Source organism: Bombus vosnesenskii, unplaced genomic scaffold (genome assembly GCF_011952255.1).
Source record: "Bombus vosnesenskii isolate JDL3184/JDL3185 unplaced genomic scaffold, Bvos_JDL3184-5_v1.1 scf7180000013339, whole genome shotgun sequence".
Lineage (NCBI taxonomy): Eukaryota > Metazoa > Arthropoda > Insecta > Hymenoptera > Apidae > Bombus > Bombus vosnesenskii.
Window position 1 is genome coordinate 449,088 of NW_022882976.1, and position 16,805 is coordinate 465,892.

The 16,805-nt window shown below is 37.7% G+C and overlaps 1 protein-coding gene and 2 long non-coding RNA genes across 5 annotated transcripts in view; 1 reads left to right on the forward strand and 2 right to left on the reverse strand.

Annotated features, from left to right (window-relative positions):
- Nucleotides 1-1,081: 1,081 nt before the first annotated feature.
- On the reverse strand, nucleotides 1,082-2,605 carry LOC117236025. Its single transcript, XR_004493767.1, has 2 exons — nucleotides 1,591-2,605; nucleotides 1,082-1,383 (listed from the first exon to the last, which is right to left on the reverse strand). It is a non-coding gene; the product is annotated as an uncharacterized LOC117236025 (long non-coding RNA).
- A 14-nt stretch (nucleotides 2,606-2,619) lies between these two features.
- LOC117236028 lies at nucleotides 2,620-5,765 on the reverse strand. Of its 3 annotated transcripts, XR_004493769.1 has the most exons (6): nucleotides 5,646-5,765; nucleotides 5,257-5,445; nucleotides 3,919-4,226; nucleotides 3,656-3,785; nucleotides 3,413-3,587; nucleotides 2,620-2,980 (listed from the first exon to the last, which is right to left on the reverse strand). It is a non-coding gene; the product is annotated as an uncharacterized LOC117236028 (long non-coding RNA). The 3 variants fall into 3 exon arrangements; XR_004493770.1 differs by having other exon boundaries at nucleotides 3,656-4,226; nucleotides 5,342-5,445; XR_004493768.1 differs by having other exon boundaries at nucleotides 3,656-4,226.
- Nucleotides 5,766-5,952: 187 nt separating this feature from the next.
- Nucleotides 5,953-16,805, forward strand: part of LOC117236026 — a 218,042-nt gene continuing 207,189 nt past the window's right edge. Inside the window, exon 1 of the mRNA XM_033498604.1 lies at nucleotides 5,953-6,655. Within this exon, the coding sequence (XP_033354495.1) occupies nucleotides 6,508-6,655 (148 nt within the window). The 5' untranslated portion in view covers nucleotides 5,953-6,507. The remainder of the gene's footprint in view (nucleotides 6,656-16,805) is intronic.

A 16,805-nucleotide genomic window follows, 5' to 3' on the forward strand; every position in this document is an offset into this window, starting at 1 on the left:
CTTCCATAAAATGATAAATATTAAGAATAATGTATGAAAGTTGTATTTTACATTTAATTATAATGATGTTTGATGATTAAATGATGTTCAAAAAATCAAATTAATTGCTCTAGTGATTGTATTATGCGAGCAAAATGATACGCGTCTTATTCGTGACTGAGGAAATTATTGCTAAGGAAATTATTCAAATAGTGTTTCTCAATTGTGCATCGGCAGACCTCGTAACGTCTATTTTGTACGAAGTTGCAGTAGGTAATATCCGCCGCTGTCACTTCAGGATATTACTTAAGCCTTAAGACATTGCTATAATGGTGCCGTGCGAAAATTTCAAATTGGTAAAATGATGATAGCGTGTCGTGGCGGGATTTTATGACTGTGTAAATAAAATTTTGCAGCTAATGAAATTAAAAGATCATATAAATATATGTTTATTTTTTCTAGTTCTTTATATTAATAATAAACTATCTTTGTACTTTTATTTAGTATTTTTTTCTGTGACATCATTGCAAAGAAACATAATACCGTATAAGATCACCCAAATAGACGTTTCTGTAATAAAGTCGTATGGAAATCTTGTCTTGTACCAGAGAAGAAATTTCTTCTCTGCTTGTACCAAATGTATACACAGATAACCTGAGGAAATGCGGTCCCCTTCGTAATGCGCGGTTTATTCTGTAATCTAGATCGTCCTCGGGGAAAAAGACTGCGTATTCCATTTCTTGTTTTCTGCAAGCAAACAGTTCCACTATATTTTATACCGTTATAGAGGTTTCCTTTCTGTATTCCCACTCGTTATATCTTACCTGTCCGATCTGGTGTACATTGTGCGTGCCTAGAAAAATTCTTTTAAAAAATTCCTCGAGCTATGTGTATGATACAGAAGTCTATTGCACATTGTTCACGAATTCTTTGTCAAAGATATTATTTCCTAGATATACGTATGTGCCTGTATTAACATTTTTTCCAAAAAAAAATTTACTAACATTTTACTTTGATAAACTTTTTATTAATATTAAACTAACTTTTTATTAATTTGAATACTTAATTAATTCAATATTTGTTCGTCCAATAATTGTATTCCCTGTTTTTCACGTTTGATGTGCCTTTAATCTTTACACATTACATACTTATATAAATGTAGTTTCAATATACATACAATGAGCTGAGATACGGAGGAAGCACAGGATTAGCATAAGAAAGGGTGATCCTTAAGTTTTAATAAACATGCGTCAATAGAAGAAGGCAGAAATTCCATTTGACAGTTACGTATCTCTTGTTTAAGCAAACATTTATTTTGTATTTTAAAGCTGTACGTTTAAAATAAATATAGCGTTGGAGTAAGCAAAATATGTGTCTCCTTCTTTTCCGAAGATATTTTAATGTCTGTAAAGAAAAAGACAACTGTTAAATCGGTAGAAGTATGTTAGACAAAATTTTGTACGAAAAGATAAAGTTGTATTAATACAAAACTTAGAGCCGCGATAGTTACGCGGGTTTGATGTTGTAAGTATTAACACTCATAGTAATGAGATGAGCATTGCGGTTATTCGTAGCAGCATCTTAGCACGATGCAAGTAAGTAAGTACGTACTTCCCATGAGTTCATTGCTCGCGAAACCCGGCAGCTATAAATGTGTTTGTGTAGAGTTAATTGTTTTTCTTGCCATGTTCTCCTCTCTCTAGTCCTTCACGAAGAGAATTCCTTTCAAATTGATTTAACATATCTATACAATCCTCAAATTTAGTTTCCGAATTACTACTCGACGCAATTGTTGCAAATAAATCATTAAAGTTCGAATTGTCGTTTAGACGTAGATAGGATTCTGTAACCCAGAACGAGTTCCATTGGGGCATTCCTTGTCCCAAGACGAATGTAGATAGATTTGTGGGATTTAGAATAAGTTAAGATCGTTCGGTGCAAAACTAGTGCTATTGAACTTTTTCGACGTAGTGATTGATATTAGCGGGATCGTTCGATTTGTCTAAGCGTAATATCTTCTTATTTTTTCGCTGATTCTTATAGTAAGCATAGTTTATTCCAGTGAGGATATAGAGTTGTTGCTCGATCCAAGACTGGTCCTGGCGATGTCTTTGGACTCTGGCTTGTTATTCTCGGTTTCTGCTTGTATTCTTTAGCCTTTCAGGTATATATGAATTATGGACATTTTTATGTAAATATATGATTGCACTTTACCATATTTAAACGTACTATATAGGTTTCGCGCGTATAATGTTGTTAGTTTTTATTTCCCATACAAACGTAGCAAACAAATCGATGTAGTTACGAAGGTTTTTTTTGGAAGCACATTCTACGTACGTTACGCCCTCCTTGTATAATAAGAATATCAGCAATTGGACCGCTAATTAATGGCTCATACGTATTAAATTTATTCTTCTCTCTGATATTCTGACCAGTTCAATTTTTAATGAAGCCCACCGCCGTGGATCTTACAGAGAGGAATTAACAACCTGTTGTGCAGGAGATGGTGTTTGGCTACATGATATTTTTGCATACAGAGTGAAACATTTATCTCCCGATACTAGCTATGTATTGTTACAATTTCAAAGAACTTCTTTTACTTGTTGAATACTTTGGCTTTTTTAAAAGTGATTCGCGGCAGACATCATATTTATTTAAATCATTTTTTGTTTCACATAAGTCATAAGCATTGCACATATTAATAAAAGGGAGGTAATCAATGATTTTATTAAAAAGTCACTCTGTATATGTTGCGTAGACTCGGCGTTTGTAATGCTCGTAGCCGCAAACTGATGTATGATTCGTGATACATTGCATATGAATATTTAAATACACCTGGTCTCTCGTATTGCTCTCGTATGTATAATATTATATGAGAGAGATGTATTCACGGGATGCGTCGTCAACACCATCGGTACAGTCATAAATTATGCGAGAGTTATGGCGTATTTTGTAACCAATTTGAAGTAATAAATATCATCTTCTTTGAGAACGTGACAACCTGTAATGTGAGCGCCGCTAATGTCTTTTCATTTATTCGTACGTAACATATGAAAATGAGAAAGAGATTGCAACCAAAGATAAACGCCGATATCAAGATTAATCTACAAATTAATTGAAAATTATTTAACTGGCATCATTTTAACATCTGCCAAAATCGGATTATCAACTTTATTTTTGTTCTGATTATATTTATTAATTTTTAGATATTTGTAAAGCTACAGAATGATAAGGAGTTTACTTAAATGAATAGTTGAGTCTATATGAATGAAAAGTGTTCATTATAGCGTTTAGATTTGGATTTTACAGTCTTATTTCTAACACGGCAGCTACATTCTTTTACGTAATAAATGAACTAATCTAATGCGGTGCATTGCAGTAAAGTAATCGACAGAGGTGCCGATTTCCCGGGCCACCAGAGACTAAACTTTACCTCCGTATCTAACACCAAACCAGTAGAACCGGATTTCGTGAGAATATGTCCCCCAAGGCTTGAAAAAGGGCGACTAAAATGAAGAAGCATAGAAGAACTTCGTTGGTACGTAGTGCAATGTTTAGACACTATATCGAAATTACGCATCAACTGTGACTTTCCTCTTGAACACCTTCTGAAAGTTATTCAATACCTTAAGTGTGATACATCTTGTACATAGAATAACATTAAATAATTATTCACCATAAATGACAGATGTTAATGCAATAGCCTGGCAGTTACGATCAGTTACGATCAGTTACAATCACACCGGAAGATATTTTAATGTTGTAGCGACTATTAGAAGGAGGCAAAAGTCTGTCGTCTTCAGAGGCTGAACAATAAAGTATTGTGAATTCTTCATACGTGAGAAAGATGGTTGAATAGTAGTGGCTCATTAAAAGGAAGATACGTTTTACGATCTTCTATACTTTACGCTATTCTAAAACCACAGAAAGCTTCATTACCTGTGAAATCAGCTCGATCTTCATTTCCTCATTTTGTTCTACATATTTTCTAAACTCTACGCTATTGAGTAAACAATCATTATGTCAAATCTCATTCCCATTATCCTACGATCATGCTAAAATTAGACAGCCCGTTTATCAAGGATAATATGCAGGTGGCAAGTCGTGTATTTTTTTCATCTTAATTCTTCCATTCGAATCTCATGGTATGCACATTACTCGATTCGGTTGCCTCTGTGCGCTCAGAGATTACGTATCGCGATCGAACTGCGATTGAAAGTGCATCGACCGTCCGTTTTCTTGTCAGGCTGAAAAACAACACGGATCGTTTGCCTTTTGTGGTGGACAGATAGAGCGAGATAAAGCGGAAAAAGGGAATGCGCGACAAAGACAAAGACGGTGTTCTGCTCTGACCATTACTCTCGGGTCTCGTGTCGATAATTTTTAAGGTCGACGCGGTTCGCGATCCCTGCGGAATACCGGCGAGAAGTTGCACCGGCATTCTGCAACGGCGTCGAGGCGCCGCGATGCGCAAACATCCGTTGTGCAAAGGACATTGGCCGATCGATTGGGACTACGCCAATGAATCTGTCCCGTAACGGGGCTCGAACTACGGTCCGCTGCTCGGCGTACTCGAAACCCATCGCTTCCTGTACCAACGGCTTTTTTTCTCGAACGACCGGGCTTAATTAAATACCGGTAGACCGAGCCATCCCTGTCCTCTTCGCGGAGAGGCCACGCTTACGTGACTGCGACGCGTGATTTTACCTTGCTAAGGCCGGGAATGGAGAGAGAGAGGAAAAGAGAGAGAGAGAGGGAGAGAGAGAGAGAGAGAGAGAGAAAGAGAGGGGCGGTGAGAAATCGCCGCCGATAGGGAAATGTAGGTAACGAACGAATCGCGACTGCTTTCGTGCAGGAAACTGTTTAGAAGTAGCCGGCGAACGGTTCGCCGGTGTTGGGTAACGTTTGCACACCATGTTTCAAGTTTGGCAATCATAAAAGGGAAGATACGCGTTTGGAGGTATTTGTGGAAGATTGAAAAAGCGATAAATGCAAAGATGATTTTAACCTCTAACTGGTAAGGCGAAGTTTATCGCGTCCAAGCAATTTTTACTTTGGTAATGATAGTAATTTGGAAAACAGCTACTGTGAGATGTCGTGCGTAACGGCAGCTACCTGCTAATCAGTATGATTCAATCAGTTTTTAAATACAGTAATAAATATGATATATATATAATATTATTGTACTTTTTTCATTAACTGTAAATTTCTAAGGACTTTTATAGAGTTCTGTACATATATTATCATTCAGTTTACGTGAGAAAATGACTACCATACCAGTTATTGGTTAAAGTTGAATCACGAGTGCATGTTGAATAAGAAACCAGCAAGGGAATAAAACACGTGTTGATTTTTCGATTACGTGTAGCTTATAAAATTCAGTTTTCCTCGAATCGATTACGTTTTGGTTGGCTGCGGCCGATTCGTAGAAGCGTTCATTACACCGCGTGCATTTTTATGGAGAACCTGCAACGCATCGAAATCGATTTATCGAACGAGTAATATTTTGACGATACCTCGTTAGGCCATGAGAAATCGAGGCGTCAATAATAAAGTAATGGATATAATTTCCGCTTTGCGTATATAGAAACTGTGTTGCATATAGTGATGGAAAAAAGGAGAAGAGTTAAGAACGACGCATAGCTACGCACCCGGTTGATACTTACGCATACATGCTCGTAGTATAAAAGGACCTGTCTCCATGAATGAAGTCAAGTGACCACGTGACACAGAAAGAACGACGTAAGGAACGTGCGCGTGAAAAGCGTGCCGGTGGTTTACGCGCGACGCCAAAAGTTCGGTGATAGGCGGACAGATGGCGCGGATGTCGCGTGGCGGCTGCTTGAAACACCTGACTGGTGCCTAGCAGTGCAGCATGGACTCGTGCGGCAAGCGCACACTTCTTTTAAAACAGGTAGCACGCGCGGTCTCAGATAATTCTTTTTATTTTCGCGTCCGAGCAGGCCGTATTCAATTAGGCATACGCGAGTGACAGTCGACGAGTGTGTAATGTCCGTCGACTGACAGCCCTTCGTGTGTCACGAATCGAGGGGGACGAGATCGGACGAAGAAGATTCGTAAAGTTTCACCGACCTCGAGTTTCTCATCCGTGAACGGTGCACTCGTTTCGCACGCGAATTCTGTCCTATGCGCAGTAATAATGACAGTTCGTTCGATCTGCGCACCTATCGATTACGCGCCCTCAAAGGGCCAACTTTGCACCACACAAGGTTAAAATGCGCGGGAAAAATGCGCAAATCGTAACGAATTGACGATTTCGTATATTCTATGTAATCGTGTCTCGTCCACGTATAGTCGCGTTCGTTTGGGTTTGAATAATATGCGAGGATTGACGCCCGGTACGCGATTCCGGCATTCGAACTTCCCGCTTCGAGCGCTCGATAATTTCGAGCTTTCCTCTTCGAAGCGCCGATTCTCGCGGCTCGTGAAAATGTGATCGAACGGCATACCCTGTGTCGCGCGACGGATTTTTCGTGCCCGGTAAGCGCAAATCTTTTTTCTATCAAAATGACGGTGAACCGATCGGTGATAACAATGGTGTTGATGCTGGTGACGAGCGTAATTGTTTTGGTTCATACGAAGGACGTGACGACACTGGAGTACGACGATCTCCTTCCGGTGAACGAGACCAACGCCCGGCACCGAGTCCATACAGGTCAGATCGAATGATTTTTGCTCGTTTTCCTCCATCTTTCTCGTTCGTTTAATTTGTCTAAACTTGTTGTATCAAAATTTGAATATTATCGAGGTTGTTTCCTATAGATTTTTTAATATTAACCTATATTTATGTGATTATGTGTATGTACATATATATATATATATATATATATATATATATATATATATATATGTAATGAATAACACTACCATACAGACAAAAATTCTACAGTATGTATTTTGAATACTATCGGTAGTGAGCGTTCAGATTCATATATGATTTTTCCCTTACTTAGCGTCGTCAATACGCGACTACATAGTATTATTATTTACATTTGTAAATTTTACTGGATTTACAAGATTTATGGGATAGCATTTTTTAAATAGCTTTCAACGTATTTTACATATCAGTACATAACCGAAAGACTATTTTTACGCGTGAAAAAGACTCCCTTTTTCCCGTTTTGTTCATCCCATTCAATATATTCGAGTTTTCTCGGCAATGATTATACACGTCACGATTTGCATTGAATGTCACCGCTCATTTAAATTATCGAAAGTATCGCTTATGTTTGTTGCACAATGTGTGTCACGATACCTTCTTAAGACGTATGACCTTACTGTGAAGAAAATATTAGCATTGTTAATTACGTGTACTATTTTGTAAACTATATATCTATTTTCAATTACCCATATTTTATGATCGTTATAGAAGATAATACAATACTTGAATTATTTTTTTGACGTTAATTTATTCTTTTGGAAGTCTTCACCGTGAAATGAAAAAATAAATAACATTTATAAATGTTTTCTGTTTGCGGTATGGCAATTGCGCTGTCTCGAAAAGAACAGTATGACGGTGAATGCTTGAACTTTGTTACCCGTCTTGGATTTGCTAGGGAAGAATGACCTTTGCTCTAACGCTTCTGTGAAAGTATTATACGTTCGCCGAGTAAGGCCTTGTGCCTTTCCGAAGTAATCTTCTAACGCACGCCTACTTTTCATGGGGAAATTTCATTTTTCCTTTGGTTTCTGTGTCGTCGAAATTTAAGTGAAATCGTATTTTCGTCAAATATTTCCACACGCCTCCGTGTTTGGTCTACGTTGTTATTTATAAATAGAACTATGAAATAATCATAAATTTGCCACGCGCGTTAAGAAACGCCTGGAAAGCCATTATTAGAAACTGTAATCTGTTATTCTTAGGCGTAATTCTTCGTATATATTAACTTCTAAATATATTTCATGATTCAGATACTTGTAATTAAATTTTCAATATTTCATTCTATTAAAATATTTGTTAATTTCAATAAATTTAAATAATTGCTAAATTTCTATTAAAAATTTTCATTGTTAATTAGAATTAATATAGTTCATCCCATTTTTATTCAATTAATCCTATATCATCGATACTCTGTGTAGTATAATAAAGTTTTCGCAAATTTTTAATTCAAAATAAGCTATCAAGATTAAATAATATAACATAATGCAATTGACGATATGAAAAACAAAAGGATTTCATGGTGGATATGTTGGAATGATTCTCGATTTATACGGATTCCTCGCTCATAATTCAATGCAAAAGAGGAAAGAGTTTGTAAGATGACTTGACTCTCCACTAGGATTAACGATCACGTATGTCGTTGAACTGCATTGTCCCCGTTGTTTCGATAATTCACGTCGAAGTAACTGGTACTGAGGTAACATCCGTAGCGAAGGTTCGAATTACGTAATTTCTAGCGAAATCTGTCGGTCGGTTGTTTCACTGCTCATTTTTAATTGTGTGCATTATACAGAGAGACAGCTTTGCGACACGATCATTTCGTTTTAATGACACTTCTCAATGAACTTGCTTCATTCGGATGAAACTTTTTCAAATATAGTTTGTTTAATTTTTTTCTTGCTGTTTAACTTTATTCGTTATCGAAACAATGTTTGAAAGGTAGGAGCAATGTAAATTTTAACATTTTGAGTATATCTTTATTTTCGTACAATATTATTCATATTGTATACTAATTTTTTACCAAGTGTCTTGTAACGTACTAATGTATTTTTGAACTAATTAAACATTTTGAGAACACACACATGTTCATGAGAAGGATCTGTAAATGCTCGGATGCTTTTGCCAGTCATTATATCCATAATCGCTAATTTAATTAAACTACTTTATGTTCAAACATTTCAAGGTCAGAATCTCTCATTCCAATTATTTACATTATTTAATTAAACGATAGCTGCCTGATCATTTCATTAAAGGATTAACGGTGACTAACTAACGCATTCACCTCGTCTAGAAAAATTTCCCACGCCGTAAAAGAATTCGTCGATAGCTATCGTTGGACTGTGTCCATCGCATTAGCTTTAATCGCGTTCGCTTAATTTGCATTCGTTTAGAAAGGCGGAAATGCGTTTCTGTGCGTGTCGAGGGAGGTGTCGTATGCCAACTCGATGAACTCTCAAACGAACGTCTAACTGTGCGTGCAAATTATTTGTGCGATTGCGCTTTCTATCAGCGTACGAACGTTAAATAGAATTTTACGTCGTGTCTTGTACGTGAACGTGCGCGTTCTTTAATCACTCCTAGCCAAACGATAATTAAGCCAAAATTCTCTGCTTGAGGATCTTCATACACGAAGGCTGCCGGTGTGAAACAATACAGGATATGATGTAACCTGGACGTGTTGAAACCGTGGTACAACGAAATTGATTCAGAGACATTCTAACCGAGTAGTCGCAAACAATCGGTTTTTCTCTAATCTAATAAGGCAAGGCTATGCATATATTCGTCTTTTATCGTTGTTCATTTCTATGTATGTATTATCATTGAAAAGGCGTGTTATTTTTATAAGAATTTCCTCTCCATTCCGTGATAACTATTTCGTATAAAAATTTTTTTAAAAGATTTCTTTTTGGTCCGAATAAACAAATTTGAAACACTAATTACTAATTACAAATGATCAAATCATTTGTAATTGTAATCACAATTTATGCTTCAAATAACTCACGTCGTTTAGCATAATCGTCTTTTTTCTAATTAACTGGTTATTAATGAAACATAGCTGCAATTTTCGCCGGACAAGCAAATCAAACATTACGAGTTATTTTAGTACGTGAGACACTGTCTGGCACATCTGATGCATATGCATGCACTAAACGTAAACGTGCTGGCAACGTAGAGATCTTTTTCAACCTTGGTGCGAATGGTATCCCGTGTACGTGTTGAGCCTGTTGTTAAGAGCTCGGTATCGTACGAATTCTACCAATGGTTGACCGTACGAGCCTGATGTGCTCCGAGCGTTCATTTAACAATACAGCAGTTACGATTCGTTAGCATTGTTTACGGTTTGGAACAAGTTCGTTAATAAATTACCTGACATTTTAAGCATGCGGGATGATGACAATCCACGATTACTGCCTTTTTCGTTCCACAGTTCGACAGTTGCTTGCTGTGTCATAATTAATTTTCTTTCTACGTAAGTGCGATACTTACGATTAGTGTTGTTGGATTTTTACCGAAATTCTTCATGTTATTATACGAAACGTTAATGTGAATCTACAGAAACGTTGTGTTAAAGCATTCGTAATTCTTTTAAATGATTCGCCAATTTAACAGTTTAATTGCGAAAGAAAATCTCAAGAATTTGTCTAATATTTTTTCGCTATTATTCTTTTGCAACCTAGAACCTACAATTTTATGAAGTATAAAGAAATTGAAGTAGTCACTATAATAAACTATTTTTTTCAAATCATGGAAATTCTTCTTGTGTCTCATTCGTCATCTCTTTATCGTCATTTGTTTAACGACCTTCTATAAAGTATTTATAGTGTCGTGATTTACAGTGTCGTGATACGTGCTTTCAAATAGTAGTTGCCTGATTTTTTTGATCAACATGTGTTTATGTACTATTCGGTATTATTTTAAAATTCTTGCTGTTCTTTAAAACGTGTTAGGTTAGCCATTCGAAAATCTTATCTGCAAGATGTAAGTGTTCGTAGAAGTACAGGAAATGAATTAAAGGTACGCGAAGGGAGCACCATGCACTACAGCGTATAGGAACTATACGTTTTGATAAGAGAATCTACGTATAAGATCGTGAGCGAACTTCTTATCTTCTTACGTGTAGATAGTTACACGCAAGAAAGCAAATAGGATAAAAGAGTGAATTTCGTGTTAGGCACTAGGAAGCCTCCAAGATTAATGTACACGCAATGTTAGATGATTGGAGGAGATTTAATTAAGATTAATTCCATCGCTTTAGATGATTCTCCTAATTCGCAAGTATACAGTGTTACGCTGTTACGGAACAAATGTAATTTACAGTTTTCGTGTCCCATCGAATCCAGGAAGTTCCGTAACTGGTATATTAAACATTAACGTATTGTAACTTAATACCGTTAAAGTAAAGTATTTTCAAAAAATAATTTAATCGATCCTTTAATATCATACAAATTTTGCAGAAATACACGAACAGATATAAAATAATAGAAACGATGAGCGTACAAATAACATTGTGACTCCATCTCAGGAAGAAATTTAGTTTCAATTGTGACCGCGAACGATCGCGTGCATCATCACGATCTGATTAGAAATATTCGATAATTATTTGCTTATTTATAATGGATCTATGTACGCGCAATTTTAATGATAATAATCGTCAGGGCCGCTACGTGTTCCTTAAAGTGTTGCGCATTGCCTTCTACGTGTTACGTGTATGGTCTTGTAATGCGATGCAAGGATTTCAAGGTTTCGCCTATATGGTTATGAACAGTTCTCCTATTCGTCTGTGTTGCGTACACCGATAGGATCCAAACGAGATTTAAACGAAGTTGCAATAAATCATGCATAACTTGCCATTGAAAGTTGGACAGCAAACCAGTTCTCCCGCAATACCTCTTTTTCCCCGCGATTTTATTGCTCCAATTATTTCGCCGTACATGTGAAATTGAAATTTCACCAATTATCCGAACAAAATAGAACGTACCGGTAGATACTAGTTTTATACACTGAATTCGTGACATTTTATTTACTTGAATGCACATTTGCAAACAATCTCAAAGCATGATCATGATGGTAAGTAGAATTACAAGGGGAACCTGCATTATTTGAATAACGCTATCCGATGTCATTGAAATCTCGAATAGATTTCAAATTCAGCGTCGTTCTGTTAATTATTTATGACAACACCATCGATTATACACTTCTATTCGCACGTTATTAAATTTACGTCGTGTAAACTTCGTTACTTTTCTTTTTACCTTGTTCGTGTATCACTTTATAACAAAACGAGCTGAGAATTCGAGTGTGCGAAAAGAACTTGGCACGTTTCGCGGTGTGTTTTAGTAACAAGCCGAGTCATCGAGTTTTCTTACGCATTACCATTTCCTGCACGGAGCCCTCCGTTTTTTCGGTTTGGTTTTACGAGCCGAGCAAAATACGATCGTTCGCTCGTTCGCGATTCGAAGGGTGTAATTTTGCCACCGATCGCGATTAGGGACATTAACTTCGCTTAACTTCTTTTTGCCGAGCAGATATGGCTTTGCATTCTTCTCGAAGGCGCATAAGTCCGCCCGTTACGTCTGGCACGGTCGTTTCGCTCCCGTTATTATACAGAACAATGAATAGTTAAGATCGCTTTATTGCCGAGCCACCAAAGCTGCTGGTCGTTTCAAAGCTATCATTACAGGAATCAATGACCTCTTCCTTCGCATCTTCTTCTCTTTCGAAGATAACGGAGTCGTCTGATTTTTGAGAACATTTCTTTGTTTCGATATGAAGAGCTAAGCAGTATTGTTTATCATTAAATTTTTTTAATTTTAAAGAAGGGATGAATAAATTATATAGTGGAGAAAGTAGGAATATCAGACACTAGGGTTTTTATTTATATATACGGTACTGATATCTGTAACAATGATTACAGATCAAGGATTATGAAGATTATAACATTTTTCTACGATAGCCATTGCAGTGTATCGTTCCTTGGTTAGAGCTGTTCGTTTAAATATTTATTTACACCTGCTCTAAAATTCCATAAACCAAAAAATGAAATAAGTATTTGACACTTTTGTCCTTGTCTCGATTACTATCGCGACATGCACTTGTACAGTGGGTTATAAACCCTGAAACAGGACTCCTACCAGCTCGTGACAAAGCAACTCGCACCTGCTGAAATTCACCACGCACAGTAGCATTGCTGGAGCGTGAGCGAACGCACGGAAATAACTACCCTGTTGTTTCAAGCGAGCTACGGGAAAAAAATATCCCAAGGCGTATAATTGGTAAATAAAGGGGCGGTGGGAAACGTGGCTCGGTGAAAACATTGACGAGAAAAAGGCGTTGGTTCCGCGTCTCTCGATATCGTCGAGCAATAAATCGGTGCCGCGGGACAGTAATTATCACACGCAGCGATGTTTTTCGCTTCATTGTATGCCGGTTCCGTGCACGCGGAATGCGGTTTTTCTCGCGTCGTTTTGACGTTCTGATACCTCCTGTTGCGGGCTGTTCAAGATTTTGCTAGCGCTGACAGTACAATGGTACTAACGCGAACATTGCCAACGTTTCGCCGTCATAGCTTCTCCAGCTGGAAAGACGCATGCATCGTTACGAGGGGACGATCGTTGGTTTGCGTGGATTCGTTAAATCAATTGAGGAAGGCATCTCCTTTTTTTTCTCTTGTGTTTGCTATTTCTGAAGGACCGCCGCGATCAGTGAGAAATAAATTTTAGTAGCAGAAACTATCGGAGTTGTTCGTGCAGCGGTCCCGTTTAAAATGGTACCCAAGAAGCAAAATGACGATTATCAAGTGGTACAACTAGGATGCGTGTTTGTATTGGTACAGGAGGTGAACGTGAATGCGCGTACAACGTGCTCGATATTTGCAGAGAAAAGGGTGTGGAACCTATACTCCGTATAATAGCGTATTATGTTAGTTGTTGGTCGAGATGATATCTGATATACGTAGCAAGAAATAAATATAAAAGTATGGAGCGTTCGTGTATGCGTGATTTTCTAATTATTTCGAACACTTCGGGCTATTGGAATTTTTGTGAGAAAATTTTATTACCTCGTATCGTGTATCGTTATTTGTTATATAGAGGATTGATCTTATCTGTCGCGAATGCTTCGAATCGTAGCAAACGAACCAGTATATCATGATTCACATTGATCGGTGGTCCGAGTTTCTGATTGCGGTCGTTGCGATAAATAAGTAACAACAGGATTAAAAGAGAGCAGATTTGCAGAAATGGTAGTGGCGGTAATTAAAATTAATAGTCAGGTAAAATGATGATTATTGACTGCCGCTGCAAGCTCCGGGTATACACAGGTGAATGTAAATGCAGGTTAGTTGGATACTCGCGATGAAATGGGTGTGTAGGGTAGACTTCTGCAATAGTATACTGTACAGTGTAGGTATAGCTGGTTCACAAGGCTGCGCTTCGTTATAAAGTAGGACTAGACCGCTATTTACTGTAGATAACAATATAAAAGAGAAACCTTTAGAACTCATCGAGAAAGTGAATAAAATATAGTATATTTCCTTAAGAAATGTTCAAAGTATCAAGTAAAGATCGGAATTTTATTATTTATCACGAGAATGCAATATCGAATTTGCCTAGTGGTTACAGGATATCACGGCGTTAGATGCAAAAGATAGCATTCCAAATCGGATTTCAAGTTGAAAGACTAGATTTTCTATATTTGGCAACGCGGCTTACAATCCAGTACGACGACCGCTGTTCACGCCTAGTTTTTGTGGTCAAGAATCGGTAAATATAAAAGTGAAGCGAGTAATAGAAACGATCTAATACTATCATTCGCAATGTACGATCGGATTTTCTGTAACGTAATCTCCATTGATTACACCTGTGTTCTATTTGCAAGACTCGACGTTTACAAGAAAAATTTATTGTGATTAGGTTATCATTCTGTGACTCGGGTGAGAAATTTCTTCATCGACGATCACGTTGTCGTAATTAAAGGTAAAGGTAATAAAGTTGATTATAATAACCGGTCACGACGTTAAAATTCGTGGCAACATCAAGGTGTTTTTACTTCTTAAACCGATGAGGGAGCGTTTCAGCCACTAAAACGCTGCAATTATCCGCGATTCGTATTTACTGAAACAGTATAGATGTGGGTACTACAGGCGAATCACCGACATGCTTTTTTCAGGAATGATCGCGCGGCGCGTTGATTAAAAATGAAACAAAAATTGTTAATACTACGAAAATGCGCATCTAAACGTTGATTCGAAATGTTCGCAGAGGAGAAGCAAGTTTAACATTTTCTCCTTTGCATCTTTCTGTTATCGAAGCGATTTTTCACTGAAAAAATTGAAATAATTACGATTTTTATCACGGTTTATATTGGGACGAATCTTCTCTATTTAACGTGCTATGAATCTTCGTAATTCATGTTTAGTTGAAAATTTTGTTCTAGAGAATATTGAATTTGCACGAAGAATAAAACGAATTCTAGTTCCAGTTTAATAACAAAGAGATCGCATTATCATAAAGAGTCAGTTTCCGAATACTATAACATCAAAATATTAAAAGAAATGACAACTTGTCATGTTTTCTTCCGGTGACCTTCATACGAAATGCCATCTGAAGCAACTTGAAGTTTAAATTCTAAAGTAGAATCTCGAGAAGTTACTAGTTAGATAAAAGATTGAATTTTTCCAAACGGAAACAGGCCCCATGGGACTGTGTCATGCCACGTTGTAAAGATTGAGCCCTCCTTAGGGGATCTGTGTTGGATGTCCTGATCAGAAGGAGCGAGGTGGGTTTGAATTCAACATTCGCTGTGTAACACAGCGTGCGTAGTCGAGTACACGACGCATATAAGCTGCACAGGTGAAGCGGGATCTCGGCGGTAAACGGATGCCACTCTCCTTCTCTCTTTTTCCTTGTGTCTCGTTCGCCATTTTATATGATACGAGTTACCGTCGTCGTGGTCCTCTTGCTGAATGCGCGCAGGTTTATACTGGTCACTCGCATCCTGTGTCATTATCCATCATTACGGAGTCGGACAACGGTGAGGAATCGCCTGTGTCGGAGTCCGGCGTGCCGTGTAAAATCTCTTCCTCCTCCGTTCGTCCTTTTTTTCGTCGGTCACTTTGATGATCGTTGCGTCCCCATGAATTCGCACGATGATGCTTCTGGCGTGACTCGGATGGCAGTTATTGAGCACGATGGTAGCACTGCGGAGAAAAAATTATGGCACTTATTTTGTAGAATGTCGAATACCCATGAAATTGAATTTTAGAAGAATTGGTCGATTATTTTGAAAGTAAATTCTTAGAACACTGCGATTGATATCGCTCGTGTGCTCGTTGAAGTCTCCCGCAGCGTATTTCTATGCCCTTACGACTTATATGGATTACTCTTTTTAATTCGACTTCTTAACTTGCTTTATAATATCAAGTTGCACTTGTCGCGTAGATTATGATTCTGATCTAACGAAGGCGAATGATATTTACGGTAAGGTTTAACGTTAGCTTAACCACTAAATACAAATTATGTATAGTTCTGCAATTTATTGCGCCTGATACGTTATAAGAGCACCAAATATAGCTAACGATAAAAACTATAAGGCAATCGATTAATGTCAAAATAAAGAAAAAGTCCTTCTTACGTATACGTATAATATAATTTTTGTACAGGTATAACTTAAATTTTCGTTCCTCCATAATTTTTTTTTAGATCTAATTATACAGTACGTCGTTTCTCTTTATCCCGAGCTTCTTCTTAATCGCGACAACCCCTCAAATTCGTGCGATAACACTCAGTCCGTAAATATTCTGGCGCATACACGCGTACGATCCTTCTTTCTCGTGATACGAAGCATTAAAGTCTCTTACATGGTATTTCCCCCTTGGTTAGCTTACCTCTTGTTATGTCCTGCTGTTGAAGGTGGTTGCTGGTATATGGGGGGTTCCGATGATTACACCAACCAGCTCGGTCAGTCGAGATAGCCAGGCCGAGGCTGCTTCACTCATGGATGCTTTATTTTCCGAATAAGCGTTCGGTCAGGTGATAGATTTTTCTCTGGTCTTTTTCTGATGAAGATCCGCAACGGATACTTCGATTTTGCTGCTCTGCGAGAATATACAACGAAGGGTTTAATAAAATCGCAAATTCCCATCGAA